Consider the following 21,178-nt stretch of genomic DNA (forward strand, 5'->3'; position numbering starts at 1 on the left):
TGTTTTATTTTACTACTTCTGTATTTCAAATACCCAACATGTTGAATTTCATGCTGTAGTCTGAAACAGGCTGGAGGAGAAATACATTACATGTAACTTTGTATCATGATTGGGTTCATTCCACCAAAATTTTAATCCTTCTGGAGTCTGCCAGATAATGTTTTTAAGCAGAAGGTATGAAAATTAGGTATCTAGTATTTCTGTCAATGTGATTTTTGCTTCTTCTTCAACCTAATGCTGTTCAAAATAGTGTTGGTATTCACTGGACGTTTTCCTGTCAGCAAGTGTACACAAGGATGAAAGCCTATCAGTGGGAAAAAATAATCTTCATCTTCCTTAATCATTCATATATACAGAAAAGCAACAAAAATGACAACTTGCTGACTGCTAATCCCTCCCTGGTAGTTGTGGAGGCTTCCTGAACTTTCAGTTATTACTATTTATGGTTTGGGTTCTTCAAAAGAAGTGTAATGAGGATATCCCCCTCGTGTTTCTCCACAGGCTTACAGCAGCCTATTCCTCTTATATACTCATAGTTTAAGAGAGAAGGGGGGTCCTAAATCTACTATAATGTCTAAGAAAAATAATAATAATAATAATAAAATAAAAAATAAAAAAATAAAAAGAGACAGATATTCATAGCTGTCTTAATAACTCTTCTTGGCCATCCACTGTGCTTCTGAGCATTGTACAGATGTATGCTCCAGCAGGGCAGATGATGGGTTTGTTTGGGGAAAATCATACAGATATATTAGATTGAGTTCTACACAATGGTAGGGTTATATACGTTTTTTGTTCCCACCCAAATTGCAGACTCTTGCAGCCATTCAAAATTATGGATATCTGGCAAGAACTGTGCCTATTAGAAGAATTATACTTAATTTTTCCAGTCACATATTTGCGCTCCAAGGATGGATTTATATTTTATGATTTCCTATTTGTTTCCAGCTATTTTCTCTACAAACTCCCTTTGCAGTCAACAGTACTGTCTCCTTATCTCCTTTCCTCACCTGCTGTAAACTGACCTTTGCTTCTTGGAGATTAAATCTTGCTGTCCTGACCAGGAGAGATTTATTAATTATATTTGAGAGATGCCTTCAAGAACTTAGGAGCTTTCATCTTTCTCAGCATGGAATGGGAAATATTATAAGTTGTGTTTTCAGTCAGATTACTGCCTTCACTTCAAATCACCATAGGAACAAGAAGAGAATAAAATATGTTTACATCAAAATAAAGAAAAGGAATAAAGTTTAATTGCAGCTGGGAAAAGACTTGTTTTCTACAGTAGACTCCATTTGGCATTTATACATCTGAATTCCTTGACCTCATAGAAATTGAATGGTTTTGTGCTTACCAGCACAAGCGCAGCCGCAATGTAGACTCTTTCCTTGATGTGATGTTAAATCACTCATGTTGCATACACCAAATTGCACAATCTGAACCAATCACCCCCCTCCCAAGAGAGAGCTGAGATTCTGTTCTTGGATCCTGCCACCTTCCTGAACATTGCATATTCTTCTTAGAAGTTTTCCTTATTAGAAGAGGTTCTTAAATTTCAAGTCAAAGTTCTGGGTAACCAGAAATGCAATTCTATTCAAAAAGCATGTTCTGACTTAAGACCAAAATGTCAAAGTTGGAATTGTCACAAAATCTGCTTCTCTTATCTCTGGAGAAGAAGATGAAGCAGTGAAGAGGTGACTCTTTCTCTGATAACAGAAAAGTGAGATAGGGTCTAGGGAATTTCTTCCTTACTTCTTCCTACATAAAGAAGAAGTTGGATATAAATGACCTTCTCCTTGTTTCTGCTAATCCCTTTCTGCTTCTCAATCCCCATTACTTCCCCAGAAGTAGAAGAGAGAACTACTACCTATCACAGGCCTCCTAGTGAAACTAGCCATTAAAACACCACATCAGGATCAAATACCGCATTTGAGAATGAACAGATTCTCTGATCTCTGTACTCCCAAGTGGGACCTGTAGCTCTCTATCTCTTGTGTCACCACTGCTTTTGGGAGCAGTGAGGGCCTGCAGTGAAACAGGCGCATGGATATTATCCAGAAGGGAAAAAGAAGAGGTGGGAAGTCTCAAAGACATTTAGTCCTTATGCATGTCTACATCATGCCATCCCATGTTCTTCAGAAGACTGTACATCCTTGAACTCTCTGGATGACAGGAATCCAAGGTGCAGGAGGGCTGCAATGCCCTGTCAGCAGCAGATGAGTGTGTATAGATATTGCAAAAACAAGGAGCTCTCATTCCCAAGTAGATGAGTTGCAGGTGCATCCCCAGTGCAATGTTCATATTAATGATGTAGCTTGGAGGCATCCACTAATTGTAGAGAAGTAAACAGTTTTGTACCACAGGGATTACAGATGCTATCATATTCCAAGAGGTATTAAATTATGTCAGTGAAGCATTTTTAAGCCTTTTAGACTGTGAGAAGTTAGTAAATATTTGTTACAAGGCAGACTGCATTTTCAAAATTGGCTTCAAAACTACCAGGTCAAAAGTGAACTTTGTCTTTTTATTTCATCTCATGCATGCTGTTGCCAAAGTGATTCACTCAAAAGGAAAGGCTTCATAAGCCTTACATAAGGAACAGACTTCTGGATCTGATAGTAGGTGGTATATCAGGTATACCAACACATATTTTGAAGTGTGCAGTTTGATTCCATTTAGAATTAATAGCAACTAGAAGTATGGGAAAGTGTTCAGATTCTCTGAGTGAAGTTGATTCCATTATGTAATGGAATAGTAAAATTACCAGCTGCAGTCTTCAGATAGGTATTAAAAAGTAGTATAAGACAGAATTAGGAGATTTGTTTGCAGAAGTAAAAAGCCAAGATGAAATTTTAAGATTTTACAGGCTCATAAACTTGTATGCAAAATTTATTTATGAAGTTGTTAGTGAGTTGGCATGGTTGAATAATGTCTTCGCTGTGTATTTGCAAGATCAAGTATAATTACATATGCAGTAAAACCTAAAAGTGAACGTGGTTTCATTTTGGTCACTGTAGGAAAGCGGAGTAATCCAGTTATAAATGTACTTCTGTGAACATATAAGTACATGAAAGTGGTTAAGGTGGCAAAATAGAAGTACCATTGTATCTTGATTCCTTTTGTCAGAAAATAAATAGATGTGGTGAAAGCATTTTGAGAGTGGGCTGGATTACACCATATGCTACAATATATCAAGTGAATGTGTGAGCACCTTTCTTAGACACCATTCTGTATGCTTCTTAATTTCCTCTTCAGCTGCTTTGTGTGCATGTATGTGCATAGAGATACCATGTTTTGTATACTGCAGGCGTATTCAGAAGAGCTGGATTAATGCTCTCAGTTCTGCACAGAACAAGGTATTGCTGTGCAATCCTGTCTTGAAAGGATTAAAGGCCCTTTAGGACTTTATGTTATGTATGTGCAGGTATTTCCTTTTTAAAAGCAAACAGCTAGTTTATATTTCTGTATTCACGGAAAAAAAAATCCTCTGCCTCTTAAATCATCATTGACTAATTTGATTTGGTAGGTACAATGGCTGGGTGGATCTCAAATTAAATTATCTAGAGCTTAGTTTGTATTCTAAATAAACATCTGGCAGTTCTGCACAGCCTTTAGCTCAAAATCAAAATACGGTTAGAAATGCTTCACTCTGGAGAGTTTGTAGTACCAAAAAAATCTATTTAGAGTCCACTTGTGAGTAGTAGTTTTGTTTTTTCGGGGAAACTAAGCAAAATTCATAAACAGGATTGGAAGTAACAGCTAGAACCCCGTCCTGCTCTTTTTCTTCCAGGAAACTCATTCAGGGTTGAACTTGCTGTCTCCCTGTCTAGCCCCCTTCTAGACATGGGTTTGTCACCGTCCTGCATAGTGGCAGCAATGGGTTCAGATGCAGACTCAGAAAGGTGTAAATCTCAACCTTTACTGTAAAAGTAAGCACCGTAATAACCAGGCAATTATGCAGAAAAGCAGTAGCTCGCTTAGAAAGCCAGATGTGCTTGCAGTGTGGCCGGTGCCCTCCACTGACTTCACAGGCACCGTGAATTCCGGCAGATGCCAGATCCCTCACTCTGAGGCTGAGGCAGGGCAAGTTCTATGGGGCACTGAAGTCCTAAGGTCAATTTAAACCCTGCCACTAACCTGTAAGAATTATAGTGTTTTTGTTCATAGATAGCTTATTTATTTCTATACTGTGACCGCTCATTCTTGTTCTTTTCGGAGATATTCTTTTTCTTCAGAAAAATCTATTAGCAAAAGAAGCTTTGGCACAGCAGCAGTGCATCAAAATAAAGGAGAGGCTTCTATTCCTAATGGTATTGATTCATAGGAAAAAGGGGCTCCATGTCTTCTTGGGGGGTCTACGGAAGCTGAACAAATGTCACATTAGATTTAGGATGGCAGTGCTTTCCTCCATCTTCCTGTATCTGTAGTCAAGCCTGTTTTATGCCACTTGTGTTTCACATGGTGTACTTCCACACTGTCATCTACCTATCTACTATAGGTATCTGCTACGTCTACCTATCCTATAGGAAGTATTTCAGAACTGGGACCAAATTTCACTGTATGGCATACAGACTCTCTGCAGCATTAAGGCTCCTCACTGCAGGAGCACTTGAGCAGACAGGACATGCACATCTGTCCCTGTGTGGATGACCAGCTGATCCTTTGGCAATGGCAGAGATGAGCAATGGCAATAAGCCTAGAATACACTTGCTGTTCATCCAGATGATTCTCCTAAAGTTGTATATTAAAATAAAGAGCCAAAGTTACAGCCCATGGAGTTCATAGTAACTATGACCAGTTCCAGGCTAGTGAGCACTTCCCCAGTGACAGGGTCCTGTCACTATGATTACTTCTACATGAGATAAAATCTAATCCTGCTACTCTGGTATGAACATGCCTTGCAGCATTAGACCATATGCCAACATACAAATGACATCCTATGCCAGCCTTCAGCTGTGGGTACTATAACCTTGGCTCAGGTCCATATGCTTCCCATAGAGTCAACAGATGGATGAAAATATTTTGTCACCTCATCATGTCCTCAACAGAATTGATATGGTGGTTAGCACCTGAAAAGCATGAGGAAAGGAAGTACTGATGCCTGTGTCCCTCCTTCTCAAATTCTTGTCTCAGGCATGGGCAGAGATGCCCACTTGGCCTGCACAGAGGACCAAAACAGCTGACCAAGAAAGCAGTCTGTCAACATCCTAGAGTCTAGAGCCAAAGCTGTTACAATGCCCAAGCGAATGATACTTGTATTGTATCTCTGAAAACTCGCGTTACACTTCCTGGCTGCCACCCTCTCCTTTAAAAAAAAGAATGAACAAACAAATAGTATGAGCTCACCATGGCAACTCAAAACTCTTGAGTAATTTATGTGGACTTCAGTTAATCTGTCACTAGGAGTGGAGTGAGGGAAAGAGCTGTGTGTTTTTCACAATAGCACTTTACCAAGGATAATTCATGTGCTAACACACACAAATCCATGGGTCCCGATGGGATGCATCCGCGTGTGCTAAGGGAGCTGGCAGACGTGGTCACCGAACCACTCTGTATCATTTTTGAAAGGTCCTGGAGAATGGGTGAGGTGCCCGAAGACTGGAGGATAGCCAGTGTCACTCCGGTCTTCAAGAAGGGCAGGAAGGAGGATCCAGGAAACTACAGGCCAGTCAGTCTCACCTCTGTCCCTGGAAAGGTGTTGGAGCAGCTTGTTCTGGATGCCATCTCCAAGCAATTGGAAGAAAAGAATGTTATGAGGAGTAGTCAGCATGGATTCACCAAGGGGAAGTCGTGCTTGACCAACCTCGTTGCCTTCTACGATGGCATCACCAGCTGGGTAGATGTGGGGAGAGCAGTGGATGTCATCTACCTTGACTTTGGCAAGGCTTTCAATACTGTCTCCCATAACAACCTGCTAGCAAAGCTGAGAAAGTGTGGGATAGATGAGTGGACAGCAAGGTGGGTTAAGAACTGGCTGACTGGCCAAGATCAGAGGGTGGTGATCGGCGGAGCAGAGTCTGGCTGGAGGCTCGTGACTAGCGGTGTTCCCCAGAGGTTGGTGCTGGGTCCGGTCTTGTTCAATATCTTCATCGACGACCTTGATGAGGGAATAGTGTCTGCCCTCAGCAAGTACGCTGATGACACAAAGCTGGGAGGAGTGGCTGACACGCCAGAAGGCTGTGCTGTCATTCAGCGAGACCTGGACCGGCTGGAGAGATGGGCAGGAAGAAACCAGATGCGGTTTAATACGAGCAAGTGTAGAGTCCTGCACCTGGGAAGGAACAATCAGAAGTATCAGTACAGGCTGGGGGACGACTTGCTGGAGAGGAGCTCTGCGGAGAAGGACCTGGGGGTCCTGGTGGACGACAGGTTGACCATGAGCCAGCAGTGTGCCCTGGTGGCCAAGAGGGCTAATGGGATCCTGGCGTGCATTAAAAGGAGCGTGGCCAGCAGGTCAAGGGAGGTGATCCTCCCCCTCTACTCTGCCCTGGTCAGGCCTCACTTGGAGTACTGTGTCCAGTTCTGGGCTCCCCGGTACAAAAAAGACAGGGATCTCCTGGAAAGAGTGCAGTGTAGGGCCACAAAGATGATACGGGGCCTGAAGCATCTTTCCTATGAGGACAGGCTGAGAGACCTGGGTCTGTTCAGCCTGGAGAAGAGGAGACTGAGGGGGGATCTTATCAATGTCTACAAATATCTGAGGGGTGGGAGACAGAAGGATGTAGCTAACCTCTTTTCAGTGGTTTGTGGGGGTAGGACAAGGGGCAATGGCCGCAAAATAGAATACAGGAAGTTCTGCACCGACATGCGAAAGAACTTCTTCACAGCGAGGGTGACGGAGCACTGGAACAGGCTGCCTAGAGAGGTTGTGGAGTCTCCTTCTCTGGAGATATTCAGGGCCTGTCTGGACGCCTACCTGGGCAGCCTGCTCTGAGCATCCTGCTTTGCAGGGGGGTTGGACCCGATGATCTTTCGAGGTCCCTTTCAACCCCCACAGTTCTGTGATTCTGTGATTCTGATTACCCCACTGTCCAACTGTTTGTTGCAACACGCATATAAGCATAGAATTGTTTCCTGAAATCATGTTAGTATGCTGGATTGCAATCTTCCAGAACACTTTTGCACAAATCCTAGTTTTTGTTTGGTTTGCAAGTTGATAAGGAATGCCCACTGCTCCTTACCAGCTGAGATGGTTTGGCATAATAAATTGCAAATGTCAGTCAGCCTCTGATTCATTTCCTAATTTGCCACATACAGATTAATGGCATCTTGATGAGCTATTTCGCTCAGATATTGTCTTTTGTCTGTTCACAACCTTCAATAAATATGAAAGATCAGGTCTGCCCTAGACAAAGCAAGGTGAATGTAGAACAGATAAAGAAGCTGATTAAAGTACAAAGTACTGGTCTAGATGAAGGAGGACTCTCAGGGGGCTGGTACAACATTGCCAACAGGAGGCTTCACCTTTATGGAAAGTGGCAGATAGTACAAATTAGACCAAAAAGCTAAAATAAGTGAACTTAGTAGCTTTGTTTGTATAGTGTATGGGAAGAGAAGAGGAATTTTGCTGCTAAGGAGGCAAGGAAGAAGATAATTACAATAATCAAAATGGGAGACAAAGAGCTCCTGAATGTAGCTGTCGGGATAGAAAGAAAGGACAAAAGTTGTATGATTGCTGCATTGCCAGATGATTAAAGTGATGTTGTCATATTTGCGAATGTTTTGCCTAGATATAAGCATATGTGGGGTATATTGCTTGTTATTCTGATGGATGTATGTACTGCAGCTTCTGTGCAGTCACTGTCATGCTTTGTGCACATTGAAATTGTATTTTATGAAAAGAGTCGGTTGAGATCTATTGTAGAGAAACACAGGTATGTGCGTTGCTCTCCTTTTTGCAGGGATGCCATTTTGTTTTCCACTCAGAGACATGCAAATCAGATTAGTGTCTTCCTTCAGACTTTGTAAGATTTTTCAGAATGTTTTATCATTTAAGCTTTCATTTTTTTAAAAAGTGTCTAGGCTTCTGGGTAAAAAAAGCTTTCTCCAGGATAAATTGACACTTGACATCATCTTGAGTCTTTTGTCATTTGATACTGAGAGATGCAATATTCCTCTCTGTTGTATGGATGGGTGGGGCTCCCTTCAAAACTTAATTAGAGGTTTTAGCCTTCAAAGTACAGGACACTAATTGTAGAATGTGGTTCGATCTGTAGCTTTGAATGTTATGTTGGCAAAAATGGAACCTTGTTTGATTCAGGAAGAAATGAGATCTGATAAAGGGACTCGCAGTTGTTTTTTTTTTCTTTTAAGCTATTATTTGTTTGCTGTCTAGCGTTACCATCACCTTTTTTCTTTCTTTCTTTTTTTTTTTTTTTTTTTTTTTAAAATACAGGCGTTGTTTTTAAGCTTAAATCTCTTTTTTTTTTTTTTCTTTTTTTTTTTTTAATTTCCTTTCAATAATACAAAACCACTGCTGCCGCCTTTTTTTCAACTGCTCTCATGATCTTTTTGGATGGCATTTCTGGACCTTTTGATGTGCTTGCACCCTCATTCTATGTGCTGGTATTTCTTCATATTTAACTGTATCTGAACTTAGGTTTTCCTTTCCTCTCAAGAACGTTTGATTGATCTCTATGATCATTGGCAGAAATTACCATGAGTGAGCGTTCTCTGAACTTCATCTACGTTATTTATCTACGGTTGTTTTGTATATAATAGCTTTCTCTGTAATTGCCTCCCACCTTAAAAGAATTCAAATCAGCTCTAAACTATGCCATAGTTATTTTTCTTCACCTCTCTCTTTTTTTCTTTCCTTTTTTTTTTTTTTTTTTTTTTTTAGTAAATTTAGTCTGTAAATAGGCTTTCTGCAGAGAATTTACGTCTATCCCAAATATTTGTCCAATCATTCAGCAAGAAATATTTAGTTGCATATCTCACGTTGAAGGCACACAAAGGTAAAATAGCATAACGGAAAAATAGCTTTATACAAAGATATAAACTGTAGGTAAGAGAACCTGGCACTGAGGGAATGCAGAATAAACCTCAGTGCTAATTCATGTGTAAAGCAGATTGCAGTAGAAACCACACTGGAGGAAGTGCAGACAGTTAGACTTTACAAGATACAACATTGGACTGACAGATTGACTGGCAGGCCTGGAGGGCTGCAGGGGTATCTCATGTCACGAATATAACAGCAAGAAGGTAAGAAAGCAAGTGAAATATTCCTAAATAACAACTAATTGCAGCAAAGAAGTAGTTCTACAAAAAACACTGTGCTGTAAATATTTACAGCTGGGAAGGGCAGGGAGAGGTGAGGCGGAGCTGAATGGGGCACATTGAATGGATGTGTGAAACATGAATACTTTGGGAAATCCTTGATTACATGACTGGTCATTTTAAGTATAGCAAACTTACTTCATTCTGTTCCCATGGTACTAAGAAAAAAGAGTTTTTATCATTCTTGCAATAAACTGCAGGACTCTGCATTTCTTACATTCTTGCAATAAAGTATGGAATTATGTAACTACAAAGCAGCTATTTCAAAAGCCCAGAACACAGTCAGCTCAAGAAAAAGTCAAATATTTGGATAAGTACCTATTGTTTAACTGAAGCATTTTGCCAGAAGAAGAAAAGTGCGCTGTTCTTGCAATGCAATGTAACTCCAACTGCATCTTCATTTTTGTTTCAGAAGTCTACAGAACAAATGAAGAAAGTGCCAACCATTGTCCTGTCTGTCTCGTACAAAGGAGTCAAATTTATTGATGCAACAAATAAGGTATGTGCAATCATTGAATATCAGCTTTTTGTCCTCACAAATAGGAATATTTATGAGGCTGGCTCTGTAAGAGCACCAGGCCACAGAGGGGACAGATTTGCACGTTGTGTTTCCTTTCTTTTTCTCTTCTCTTCGCTCCAAAATGAAAGTAATCTTATTGTCACTCTCCAGAAACACTGTCTGGAGGACAAGTGAGGCACACTTAATGGCTCAGTTGGAGAACATTGTGTCCGGCCTTCTGCTGTTAAAAGGCAAGCTCACCACAACAGACATTTGGCAAGGGGCCTCCACAGAATCTTTCACGGTGTTCTTCCCTATGCAATTCCTTAAATATGCAGAAAATATATAAATATTTGTTGGTCTATATAATTTTTTGGCTAAAAATAAGAATGTAAAGATGTTTCAATAAACAATGAAGATGCAAGGTTTTCACCAGGGCCAGCCATTATAAGAATAAGAAACATGAGCCGTGAGTGTACTTTTCAAATGTTAGAGCCTCTCTGACAGCTATGTTCCTAGTAGTAGCCATTTGACTCACTGAGCTGCAGCAGCTTCTTCACAGTTATAATTCCATATTTTGTTTATCTTCCTGTGTGGCCATGCTCCTGTGCTTTGCTTCTTACATTTCAAAATACAGACAACATATCTCCACACCCCTCTAAAAAAAAAAAAAAAAAAAAAAAAAAGGCAGAAATTCAGAGATTGGGGAACTCAGTGATGGACAGAACAATGGGTTATTGCTTAGCCAAAGTAAAATGTAAAATCCCTGTAAGCAGGAGTAAAAGAATGCATGGATTTCTCTTCTGATGTCTAAGATGGCAGGAAAATGCAATTCATACTGATGCTTGCATATGAATAGAAATGATTTTTTTTTCCTGTTATGTGACTAAAATGCACTACACAATATAAAAAGTAAGTCAGGCAACCTAGCTTCCTGACCAGGTTAATAATATATATAGCTGCTTTGTGTTGCTGAGCATTCAGATCACACCATACATCTAACGGAGTATCCTTCAAACTTGACAAAGCAGTCAGTTTTTAAAGGTGTGTAGCTAGAACTGGGTTTTAAGTGAAGGGACAAAAGCAGGTTTGTGATCTTCTGCTATAGTTTGGAAGCCACATGCAGGGTTAGAAGACAGCATGAAAGAAAAACAGAGATGAAATTAGTGTTATGTCAGGTATGGCATATTGGCTAGAGCAGAGAGGCCAGGGATTCCTGTCAGCTTCTTTATCTTCCATTGTGTCAAAATGGAGCTTCTGCAACCCTCATATCCTTTACGCTCTCTGATGTGCAGGGCATAAATCAGGACATTGTAATGCTATTAACTATAACTTGGATAAGGCTATATTCAGCTCTTAAATCTCCTCTATAGCGTAAGGGACATTACTGCAATGTCCTTAGATTAAACTAAATAAAAAAAAAAATCAAGAGAACACAAGAAGCTTCCAGTGTCTCTTTGTACAATGCCTCTTGTCTTATGTATGAAGGAAATTTGAAGTAAGTTGGACAAATTGTATTAGGTGCCTCTAGTTCAATCCCACTGAAAATTATGCCAGTAGTGCAATAGACGTACTTGATCAAGATAAATAATGCCACAGTCCTGTGTGTTTGCTCAAGTGGTAGAATGCTTTCTCTTCAGTTCAAAATCTGCACTGCCTTTCCCTTCTGTAAAAACCAGGTAATAGCCTGCAACCCTCCCAGGAGCATTGTTATCAGCCTTGTCCACAGTGTGCTGTACCCAATTCCTTCAAGACCCAAAACAGATTAGCACTAAGGTGAGATCCTATTCAGACTTGTACTGCTTCTGTATGAGCTTATAGTTGACAGCGCTGGGCACCACTTAGCAATAAATGCATACTTTTAAATGACAAAAATAGCTAGCAGTTATGTGCCTGAAAACTCAGCTCTCATGGCTGTTCATCCTTTTACTTTATGCCACCAAGCTAAGAATTTGTATTCTGAGTTACAGCAGGCAAAGCTTCAGGTAACAAAGGGGCTCCGACCTCATTCCACTAAAGCTATTTCAGTGACGCCTTGAAGCTTGGCATGACACCACTTTGACATGACACCATTTCTTTGCAAGTGAGGCCAGAAAGAAATTGCTGCTTAGAAAAAAAGCAGATTTCAGAAATTTCTCGTGGATCAGAGCTAACCCTAACTTCAGGATAATTTCTGCAAGGAGGGGGATTGCCTGACACAAGGCAGGCAAGCAAAGGGAAGGTTGCTTATCAAAAACTTGATCTCTCAGGCGTATTTCCTTGGCAGAAGCAGAACTGAATTTCACCTTTCCTTCTTTTTTTCAGAAGCTCTGGAGGTTGCTCTCGACAAACTGAGTAACAATTTTAGAACAACAATTTTTCATTGTCGGTCAATGCCAGAGGAGTGCACCCAGAAGAGCAAACTGGTTCATAGCCTTACAATTTCTGTAGACTAAGACTATAGGTCTACTGGAGTAGTGACCCTAGGAAACAGTAAATGCATTCACTGAAAACATTGCTAACTTGGAAAGGATATAACAGCATAACCATGTAGAAGCTAGGGAAAGGCCTATTTCACTACTAATTTTCATCCACAAGATTTATTTTAGGCAAACCTTATTTTATTCAAAACAAAGTCGATAATGGGTATGTTTCCAAACTTCACTTTTTATGTTTAATGTTAAAATAAGCTCTAAAGCACAAAGCCCTGTGTCAACCCCAGGTCACCTAGGAAAAGCTTCAGCATGGCAGAGCTCTTTTTGTCTGGTTGCTTTGTGAGTTGTGATTTAACATAAGTATTTCACATGATTTTAACACCTTCCAAGCGTTAATTCTTTCTGCTTATTGAACTACAATGTTGACACTACAACATCAATGACAATATATTGCAGCTGTATCTGTAATCTTATAAGGATATCTAAATCCCTGGTTTTGGTATAATTATAATTCTCATCAAAATCTTTACTGAGGGTAAAAGTTATCAATTTGAGAACAAAGGAAATAAAATGCTTAAAGTAACATAAAAAGCCAATGGTCGTTAAGCAGAGATTATACATGTCATTATAAACTGGCATATATTGAAACATAAGTAATGTTTTTGTCATTTTTATGAATAATGTATTAAATAGAAATAATCAAGTATGTTGCAACAATTTAAGATTAAGAGGATTATTTTGTGTCTTTGGTAAGCATTTCCTTATCATGTTTTTTCCATAATTTGAAATCTGGAATGCTTTTTATTGAGATTTTTCCCAACCCGTTATTTCTTCAATTAGATATATTAATACGTCTTTTAGAAAACTTAACACCTACATACAAGGGGGAAAGTTGCCACTTAGCAAATGAAAGAAGATAAGGCAAAGCATCCTAAGTAACTTAGTTGTATATATTTCCTGTTCATAAAAAAATAAAAATTAAAAAATTAAAAAAAATAAAATAAAAAAGGAGGAGGAGGGGAGTTGGAAAGAAAAGACAAGGGTGAGGGAAAAACAGAGATGCTCAGAGATTGTTTTAACTTGAACAGATGCCACTAAGGCAACAGTGAAACGTAGAGCTGTGAAGGACTGTGACACTACAGATGTCATGTGCTCTTTGGTGCAGTAGAGATGTCATACTGCAGCAGGCTTGTTCTCTTTCTTTGTTATTTTTTTGTTTGCTTTGTGGAAAAGCCATAGCTACAGTCAGGAGGGCCACAATTCAGAAGATCATATAAACTAACCTCTAAGGAAATTCCTATTCAATGAGTCGTTCTTCTGTTAAATTATTTAAAATGTGTGTGTTGAAGAAGCAAGGCCTAATCATAAGCCACTATATGCAGTATCTTCTTCTCTGGCTTCATGGTGCCTTTGGCCTGAACACAGTGATTACATATCACTGTGTAATATAAAAACATAATTTTCTTCAAAGCTTTAGACAGCTTTTTATTTATTTATTTATTTCATCAGACAGCCACACCCCACCTCTACCTCAGTCGTATGCTGTAGCTTACATTGGCTGTTGCAAGTAGTGTTGCTTGATGCATGAACAGTTTAATTATTTCTAAATCTCTTACAGGAAGCTGTTGTTGCTAAGTGGAGAAAAGTTGCCGGATCCTTCTATAGTTAAACTTCTTGCTAAGCAGAAACCTTTCAAGAGCTCAGGGTTTTAATTATAAATGATGATGCTTTGTTTTGTTTTCTTCAAAGAATGTATCTTAATTTTATCAAACACCACATGCAAAAAAAATTGGATATTGAGCCTGCTGGATTTCAACAGATCCTGTCCTGAAAACCATGTAGCCTGAAAGAGTGTGAGGTAGCGACCATCAGACAAAAAACCAACAGCATTGGAAGCTGCTTGTATAGTGCTCTGAAACTGTATTTACAGCCCTATGCCAAAAATATGTCTTTCTGTCAAAAATACTGCATAAACTGTATAAAACCTAAGCAAAATCATAGGGAAGACCATAGAAATGCCTACCAGTTTATTGGCAATTTTAGTTATTGTTGGAGAGGATCAAAACTGAAATGAAATGTATAAGCTCACACACGGAGTGTATGAAATCTCTTCTTAGTAAGAAACTTCTGAAATACGTCAGCACAGTAGATGAATGTAAATACAAATCTAAAAGCAAACTTTTTGCAGTTTTTACATGTAATTCCTAAATTGATTTTTTTTTTTAACAGAATATTATTGCTGAACATGAAATCCGTAACATTTCCTGTGCTGCACAAGACCCTGAAGACCTTTCTACATTTGCGTACATCACTAAAGACTTGAAGACTAATCACCACTACTGCCATGTATTCACTGCGTTTGATGTGGTCAGTTTATAGAAGATACTTCCTTTAATAGTGCTTTGTAATAGTTATAGTTCTTTAATTCTGTTAAATCATTTTCAGGCTATATAGTGACTAATAGAAGGTATTGTTCATTTACTACATGGAAATACTAATCTACTATGAGATAGTAAAAGAACATTTTTGGAGAAAAGCAAAGATTTTCTTTGATACTATCTTTTTTCACATCTGAAATAATTCACCTCTTTAATTACAGATTTTTACTGTAACTTTAGTGAGTAGCACAAGAGAAATTTGAAATGCTATTGAAACAAAAATTATTCAAAAACAATCTAGTATAACCTGTATGAATTCTTGAAACATGTTTACAAGCGAGTCTTGACACACAATTCTTCTACTCTACGCTATAGCTTTCCAAGTTCACAAAAAGCACTTTTGGTCACCTAGTGTGAAATTTCAGCACGTAGGAGATAAATCAGAACTAAATCAATACTCGTTACTTTCAGTGCTTAGTCCTGCTGAAAGGCTGACTCAAGAGGTAGCTTAAACTAAGTTTGCATTTCGGACTATGTTCCACTGCCTGCAAAGTCAAGGAAGGACTGGTTTGGTGACTTCCAGCTTTTTGGCTTTTACCCTCATCAGCCTCTCCAAACCAACCAACAAAGGGTGAGAGGGAAAAACACTTTATTGTGTGGGCCTTTGGAAACATCCCACCTTCATGATGTGGAAGTGGTCTGCCTTTTGGACAAAGATCAGAAGTTATTGCAGAAAGTGATTTCTTTGGATTTCTTAGCCCAGCTGTTCCACAGGTTTCAGTGTTTAGCTGGATCAGTCCCAAAAATGCAAACATCTTTCTAAGTATTTCTTAAACCTTTTGGTATTGTATTGAATAACCTGGAAAACTGAAACTTCTGCAAACATATAGGGAAAATATGAAAAGTTTTATTCTTACTTTAAACAGACAACCAAAAAAAACTTAGATCTGAGAAAGAGGAGACCACACAGAGAGCTAACTACATATCTCAAGAGGTCCTAGGAATATTTGGCTACTGCACTAAATCTCATAGATTTGAAACATCTGTGATAACAGAGATCTGGGCAGAACACTGTCCTTTTTATGTTCCTGTGTAAAAAGTTACACCTGTAACCATCACCAGATTATTATTACTAGATGGCCCCTCTGTTCTCTTCTGCTCTCCATCATGGCAGTAGGAGTTTTAGCTTAACAAATAATCCAGATATGGAGTTTGGGGAAATTTTATTTTAACACCACCTTTTCCTTTTGAAAACAGATTGCATTTATTTGGAAATAAGTCTCAAAACTCTTATTTCAGTTAAAAAAAAATAGTTTCCAAATACAATGTCTTCATTTATAGGTCTAATAATCAAGCACAAACATAGACCCAGGTAAAATTCATTTTCCCTTGCTTGACAAGGAAAGAATAGTGATCCAGGAATAATTCTAACATTTTGCTCACTTCTCATACCTTAGGAGGAGCATTTAATACCCCAACAACATTAAGGTTTCTGTATTGCTTAAAATAGCCATTTAATGTCTCACTGTCATAGTTTTTTCCTGCTACATAATCCTCAGTTGGGTGTTATCTACTCAAATATTCTTTTTGTGTGTGTGTGTTGTTTTATGTTTCAGGATCTAACATTTCTTATTTAAGTACAAGCTCCATGAAAAAGATATCTAGATACTCAGAACATAAGCACACAGTAAATTAAATTTTCTATTTAAGTCTAGCATTTATGGAGCCTGATCTTACAGTTTGCTAATAGAAACAGTCCTGTCATTTTTTTAGTAGATAGAAATCCAACCATGATAAGAAAAGTAAAGTTCAAAATGATAAAATCCACAATAAAGTATAAAGAAAGATGCATCTTAAATCATATACATTATGGTAATATAGTATACACTATTAGATGATTTTTTTCACTCTCTAAGGTCCTTCAATTCCTCAGGAAATGTGGGAAATGGCTTTTTCTTTTTTTCCAAATAGGAAAGTATTTTAGTATAACATGTCAACTACCAGCATTACTGATACTATTTAGAAGTGACTGTACATTCAACTTCTTTACTCAGAGTTATAATGCTATAACCAAAATTGGGAAAAACATCAGACTTGTTTGAAGAATGTTGAAGTAGACAAGGCTTGGGGGTGAGAAGAGGATTTATTGAGCAATATTTGAAACCCACTTCACTCATTCACTTAGAAAACACAGCCCTAAAACTACCAGTGAGGGATTCCTACTGGAGAAATAAGCCATCATAGCAGTCCCTGTTCCACAGTTCAGTTCATATATGGAAGACATCCAAAGTAATTTCAGTCAGGTATTCTTTCATTGTGCAACACACCAATTAATAGAAGACAATCCGCATAAACTGGAGCAATATCTGCTTTTGTTCATGCAATGGGCCAGACTAGTGCTCTGCATAACCCAAAGACTTTCCTTTTCTGTATTCTTCTGTACTTCATTGCACAGATTAAGCTGGATAAGCACTGGAAACTGCTAGTATACATATATAGCAGAGATGAAAACACATGTTTTCAGATCTCAGAGTTCTCTTTATTGCCTTCTTCCCGTGGATTTGGAGACTGAGATTTGTTTTAGGAGTTGTTCTCTGTTCACGTGACCATCCAGGTACAATCAATATAGCATCTGCATGTCCTCAGAACAGAATACTTCTTTCCTTTCCAAAACCCAGAGAGAGCATGCCCAGATGCTATCCTCTTAGGGGTAAATTAGGTAGAACGTGTGAAAGCATTTTAATTCCTCCTCACAACCTTCTTGAGATGGAGCACACTCAGGCACAAAGAGCTTTCAGCTCATCAGCAAATGAGTCTCTCCTCTTTGTCTAGTCTACGTAGATGGATTTTGCAGCAGCCTGAAAGGCACATTTTGAAGGCCTGTTTCCATCTTTGCATTGCATACAATATCTCTCTGTGCCACATTAGAAGAGAGGGAAGAATTCAGAAGAGTTTGACACCCATCATTGCTTTAAATCCACAATGAGAAAGAATCTAGAATTCAAGTTGCATGAATGCCTGTTCATGAAAACCTCGTGCAGCCCAGGAGTCCACAGCTATTAAAGGCAAATGCCAGGTGTGCTTCTCTTGTCATACCAGTTTTGGTGAGCTGAGCTTTCTTCCCCTTGAATGCACAAAGGCTGACGCATTAGAGTGCAGACAAATGCAAGGTGCCCCCAAATGTAAAAGTTTTGTGGTCTGGAGGGTAAAGCATCTGTACAGTCAACAGTATAAATGTACATGTATAGCAGCTCTACACCCAAAGAACTCAATTTACTAATAAATAACCTTCCATATTTGTCAGGTTTTTATAGCAGAAATCCTTGACATCAAGCCTTGAAGACACCATCATGATTAAGAATTGGGCAAATGATTACATCCCAGGGAATGGAAATTTTGAACTGGGGTAGAATTTTCAGATTTTTCAAGTTAAGATTTCCTGTACTGTGTTCGGTTTGGTTTTACCTACTGGGATTTTAAGTTCAGTACATTGTAGAGAGGGTCTCCTAATTGACATTCCTACACAGCCAATGAGGTGGGTAGCTCATACCAATTATCTGTGAGATACCAAAGAAAGCTTCCCCAGTAAATTCAGTCTAAAGACCAAATATAACATTGATCATAAAGGGGAAAAAATTCATTGCCTAAAAGCAGAAACCCATCAAATCCTCATTATATCCAAAGTGTTTTTCCAAAAAGGCAAAATATTACTTTTTCAAAAAAAAAAAAAAAAATCCGTTGCAAGTGACATTTGAAGTTTTTGTAGATCAAAAGACAGAAATTACCAGTCTTGCTCTCATTCTTAAAATATTCCTGAAGCCTCAACATAGCTTTATGGAAGCATGAAAATGCAATGAAGAAACAGTGCCTGCTGCAACTTATGCAGAGAAAAAAAAAAAAAAAAAAAAAAAAAAAAAAAAAAATTTTTTTTGTTTTAATTGATTGGCTGAATTAAAGTGGTTGAAGAATACTGACTCAGACTTGCACTAAGGAATTGAAAGATAACATTACACTGGAAACAAGACAATTGACCTCAGTTTCTCAAAACACAGAAATTGTTGCTTAAAGGCATTAGCTTACTCACTTTCCTTCTCTGCCATGCTGAGCAAAGAATGGGATTGTAGCAGCACTCAGAATCACCATGGTCCTAAAAAATTTACCTCCTTTCCAAGGAGCTTGGTGGGGTGACGTAACAGTCAATGTCTTCCACAGTGACCACCACTACAACTTTTGGTCTACAACTTTTGTTCTAAGCATCTCTTGGGTAGATAGACCTGTTTACTTCCTTTTGTGTCATATATTAAAAAAAAAAAAAAAAAATCAAGTGGTCTGCTCAGACCATCAGAAGAATTTCCATTATGGTTTTTACAGTTGTTGTCTTCCTCCCATATCCTCAACAGAATCCTGCTCTTACCTCTCCGGTAAAACCCCATCCAAGAATATATGCTAACTCTCATCTTCATATTCCTCTCCTAGTACTACAAGTGAGAAATTTCTCAAACCAAACCTATTTACTTCTGTTGTGTGTTTTTTCTTCCAATTAGAATTTTGCATATACTTTGTTTTAAATTTTTAAGGTACAATTCTAAAGCCCTCCATTACATCCAAGTGAAGTGCACGCTTCACTTCTTCAAAGCTCTATCACATTACACTATGTGTGACACTTATGCACAAGTTATGGTTCAGTTTATGTTTAGAATATTGAACAGAACAGCACATGCTTTGTATTGTTTGTCATATTTCAAATATGTATTAACTATAGAAACAGCTACATGTTTGCATGCTCCAGGCAGGCCTATTTTTTTCATTTTACACACTATGCAAGAAAACAAACCATAGTGGCTTACAACAAGATGCAGGACCCAGACTACATTTCCCATGTCTCTGCACGTCAGACTCTGCTTTTCTCTATTCTGATCTCAGAACTGTTCAGCTGTCTCTCAGGGACCTTTATGTATACCTCCCTGGATAGTGCGTTCTCCCAGTCTCAATAGTATTCCAGTCTGCTTTTTCTCCAAGCCTTTATTACACCCTGTTCTGTTGATGTACTCCTTTATCAATAATAATATCCAGTGTAGATAATCCAATGGTGACATAGTACACTACTTTGTTGTCACAACAGCAGATTAAGATGTCATTAGAATAATAACCTCATGCTACTAATATGTGCAGTCTATTTCAAATAATATTATTCTGTACCTTTTTAACAATTATACTCAATTGGTCTTAATTCTATAACTAGTGTCCTGCTAAAAGGCAGACCACTTTATAATAGTCTCTTTAGCCTTTCATTTATGACTCCACTGGCAAACTGTAACCTCAGTATTTCTCAGTCCTGGACAGTTTCCTTAAATTAAGAGGGAGACAATTTGGAGACTATTGCTATCAAATCATACAAACGTTTTTATTTGGGAAACTATGCAACTTTGGCTAGCTTGCAGTTGTTAATGCAGTCATAACAGCTGAGAGGATGTCCCAGTGGAGGAGTATAATTGTTTTCTCTCTGACCTAACAAAGGCCAGAGTTGGCACCTTTATAAGAAGCTGTTGTAATGAGCCAAATAGGCTGAATTTAGCCTACACTTTTTCTACAGAGTATAAAGAGTCTCATTACAGAGAAAGTGTAGGTTATAAAGTACATCACTCAGTGTAGTGAGATAACAAAGGGATAGAATTTCTTCATGACTGCAGTGAAACTGTAGTATATGGCATGAAATAAAACACATAGTCTTTTAACTATTTAATGACTGAAGGGCAGATAGTGTATTTCTATGTATTGCACTTCTTTCTCACTTATTACAAACTCAACAGTTAGACTTGACAAGCTAAAAAGATGCATCATGTAAAATTACTACATCTAAAATTACATCAAAAGCATGTAGGTGTTTTAAGGGTTCACCTAATTTCAAAGCAATACAGGAATGCACCCAGCTACGGGCTACAGATGTTCAGGAAGAAGAGAGTAACTTCTGAATTACATCCAAGATGTATGAATTACTCTAAGGAGAATGCAGGACATAAGAAAGTAAGCCTGCAGGCTTGTGTTTGCTCTGCAGGTGTTCAAAATATTATTGGAAAGTTTGTAGGAGCCTCGAAATAAATATACCAAAACAACCCCACAAACTTGGAGGAAGAAAAAAAAAAAAAAAAAAAAAAAGACAAAAAGACTTTCACTTGCAGTTTGGATTACGGTCAGCAAGCTCTGGAGAAGGAAAAGTCAGCAAAGGAGGTCTGAAGTAGAGGAAGGTGGAATGTCAGATACCCACAGCAGTACAAGATGGGTGGGGTCTTGAGAACAGCAAATACAGGGTGAGGTGGGAAGGGGTGGGAGAGTTAATGACTTGTTTGAAGAAGAGGTGATACCCATCTACCCAACCCTTTTCTCATGTTTAGTGAGATAATGTTTTCAAAGTTTTTTAAAGTAATTATTTTCACTACAGTAGATTACATATAGATTGTCCTTAATCAATGAGAAATCAAATAACAGATGTAAATATTGCAGATATTGTTTTTAATCATTTTCATTACAATACATTCTGTAAACAGTACTATGCCACTTCTTATATCTAACAATAACTCCACCTAACTCCAATTTTAAATGTTTTTGTT

General features: G+C 38.4%; 1 protein-coding gene across 10 annotated transcripts in view; it reads left to right on the forward strand.

Annotated features, from left to right (window-relative positions):
* ANKS1B (ankyrin repeat and sterile alpha motif domain containing 1B) overlaps positions 1-21,178 on the forward strand; it is a 444,131-nt gene that overhangs the window by 419,561 nt on the left and 3,392 nt on the right. For 9 of the 10 annotated variants that reach the window (XM_035336434.1, XM_035336452.1, XM_035336425.1 and 6 more), the window contains 2 exons: positions 9,692-9,778; positions 14,422-14,559. In XM_035336434.1, the coding sequence (XP_035192325.1) occupies positions 9,692-9,778; positions 14,422-14,559 (225 nt within the window). The remainder of the gene's footprint in view (positions 1-9,691; positions 9,779-14,421; positions 14,560-21,178) is intronic. The other variant, XM_035336443.1, reaches the window with a different exon arrangement.

This window comes from Oxyura jamaicensis, chromosome 1 (genome assembly GCF_011077185.1).
Source record: "Oxyura jamaicensis isolate SHBP4307 breed ruddy duck chromosome 1, BPBGC_Ojam_1.0, whole genome shotgun sequence".
Taxonomy (NCBI): Eukaryota; Metazoa; Chordata; class Aves; order Anseriformes; family Anatidae; genus Oxyura; species Oxyura jamaicensis.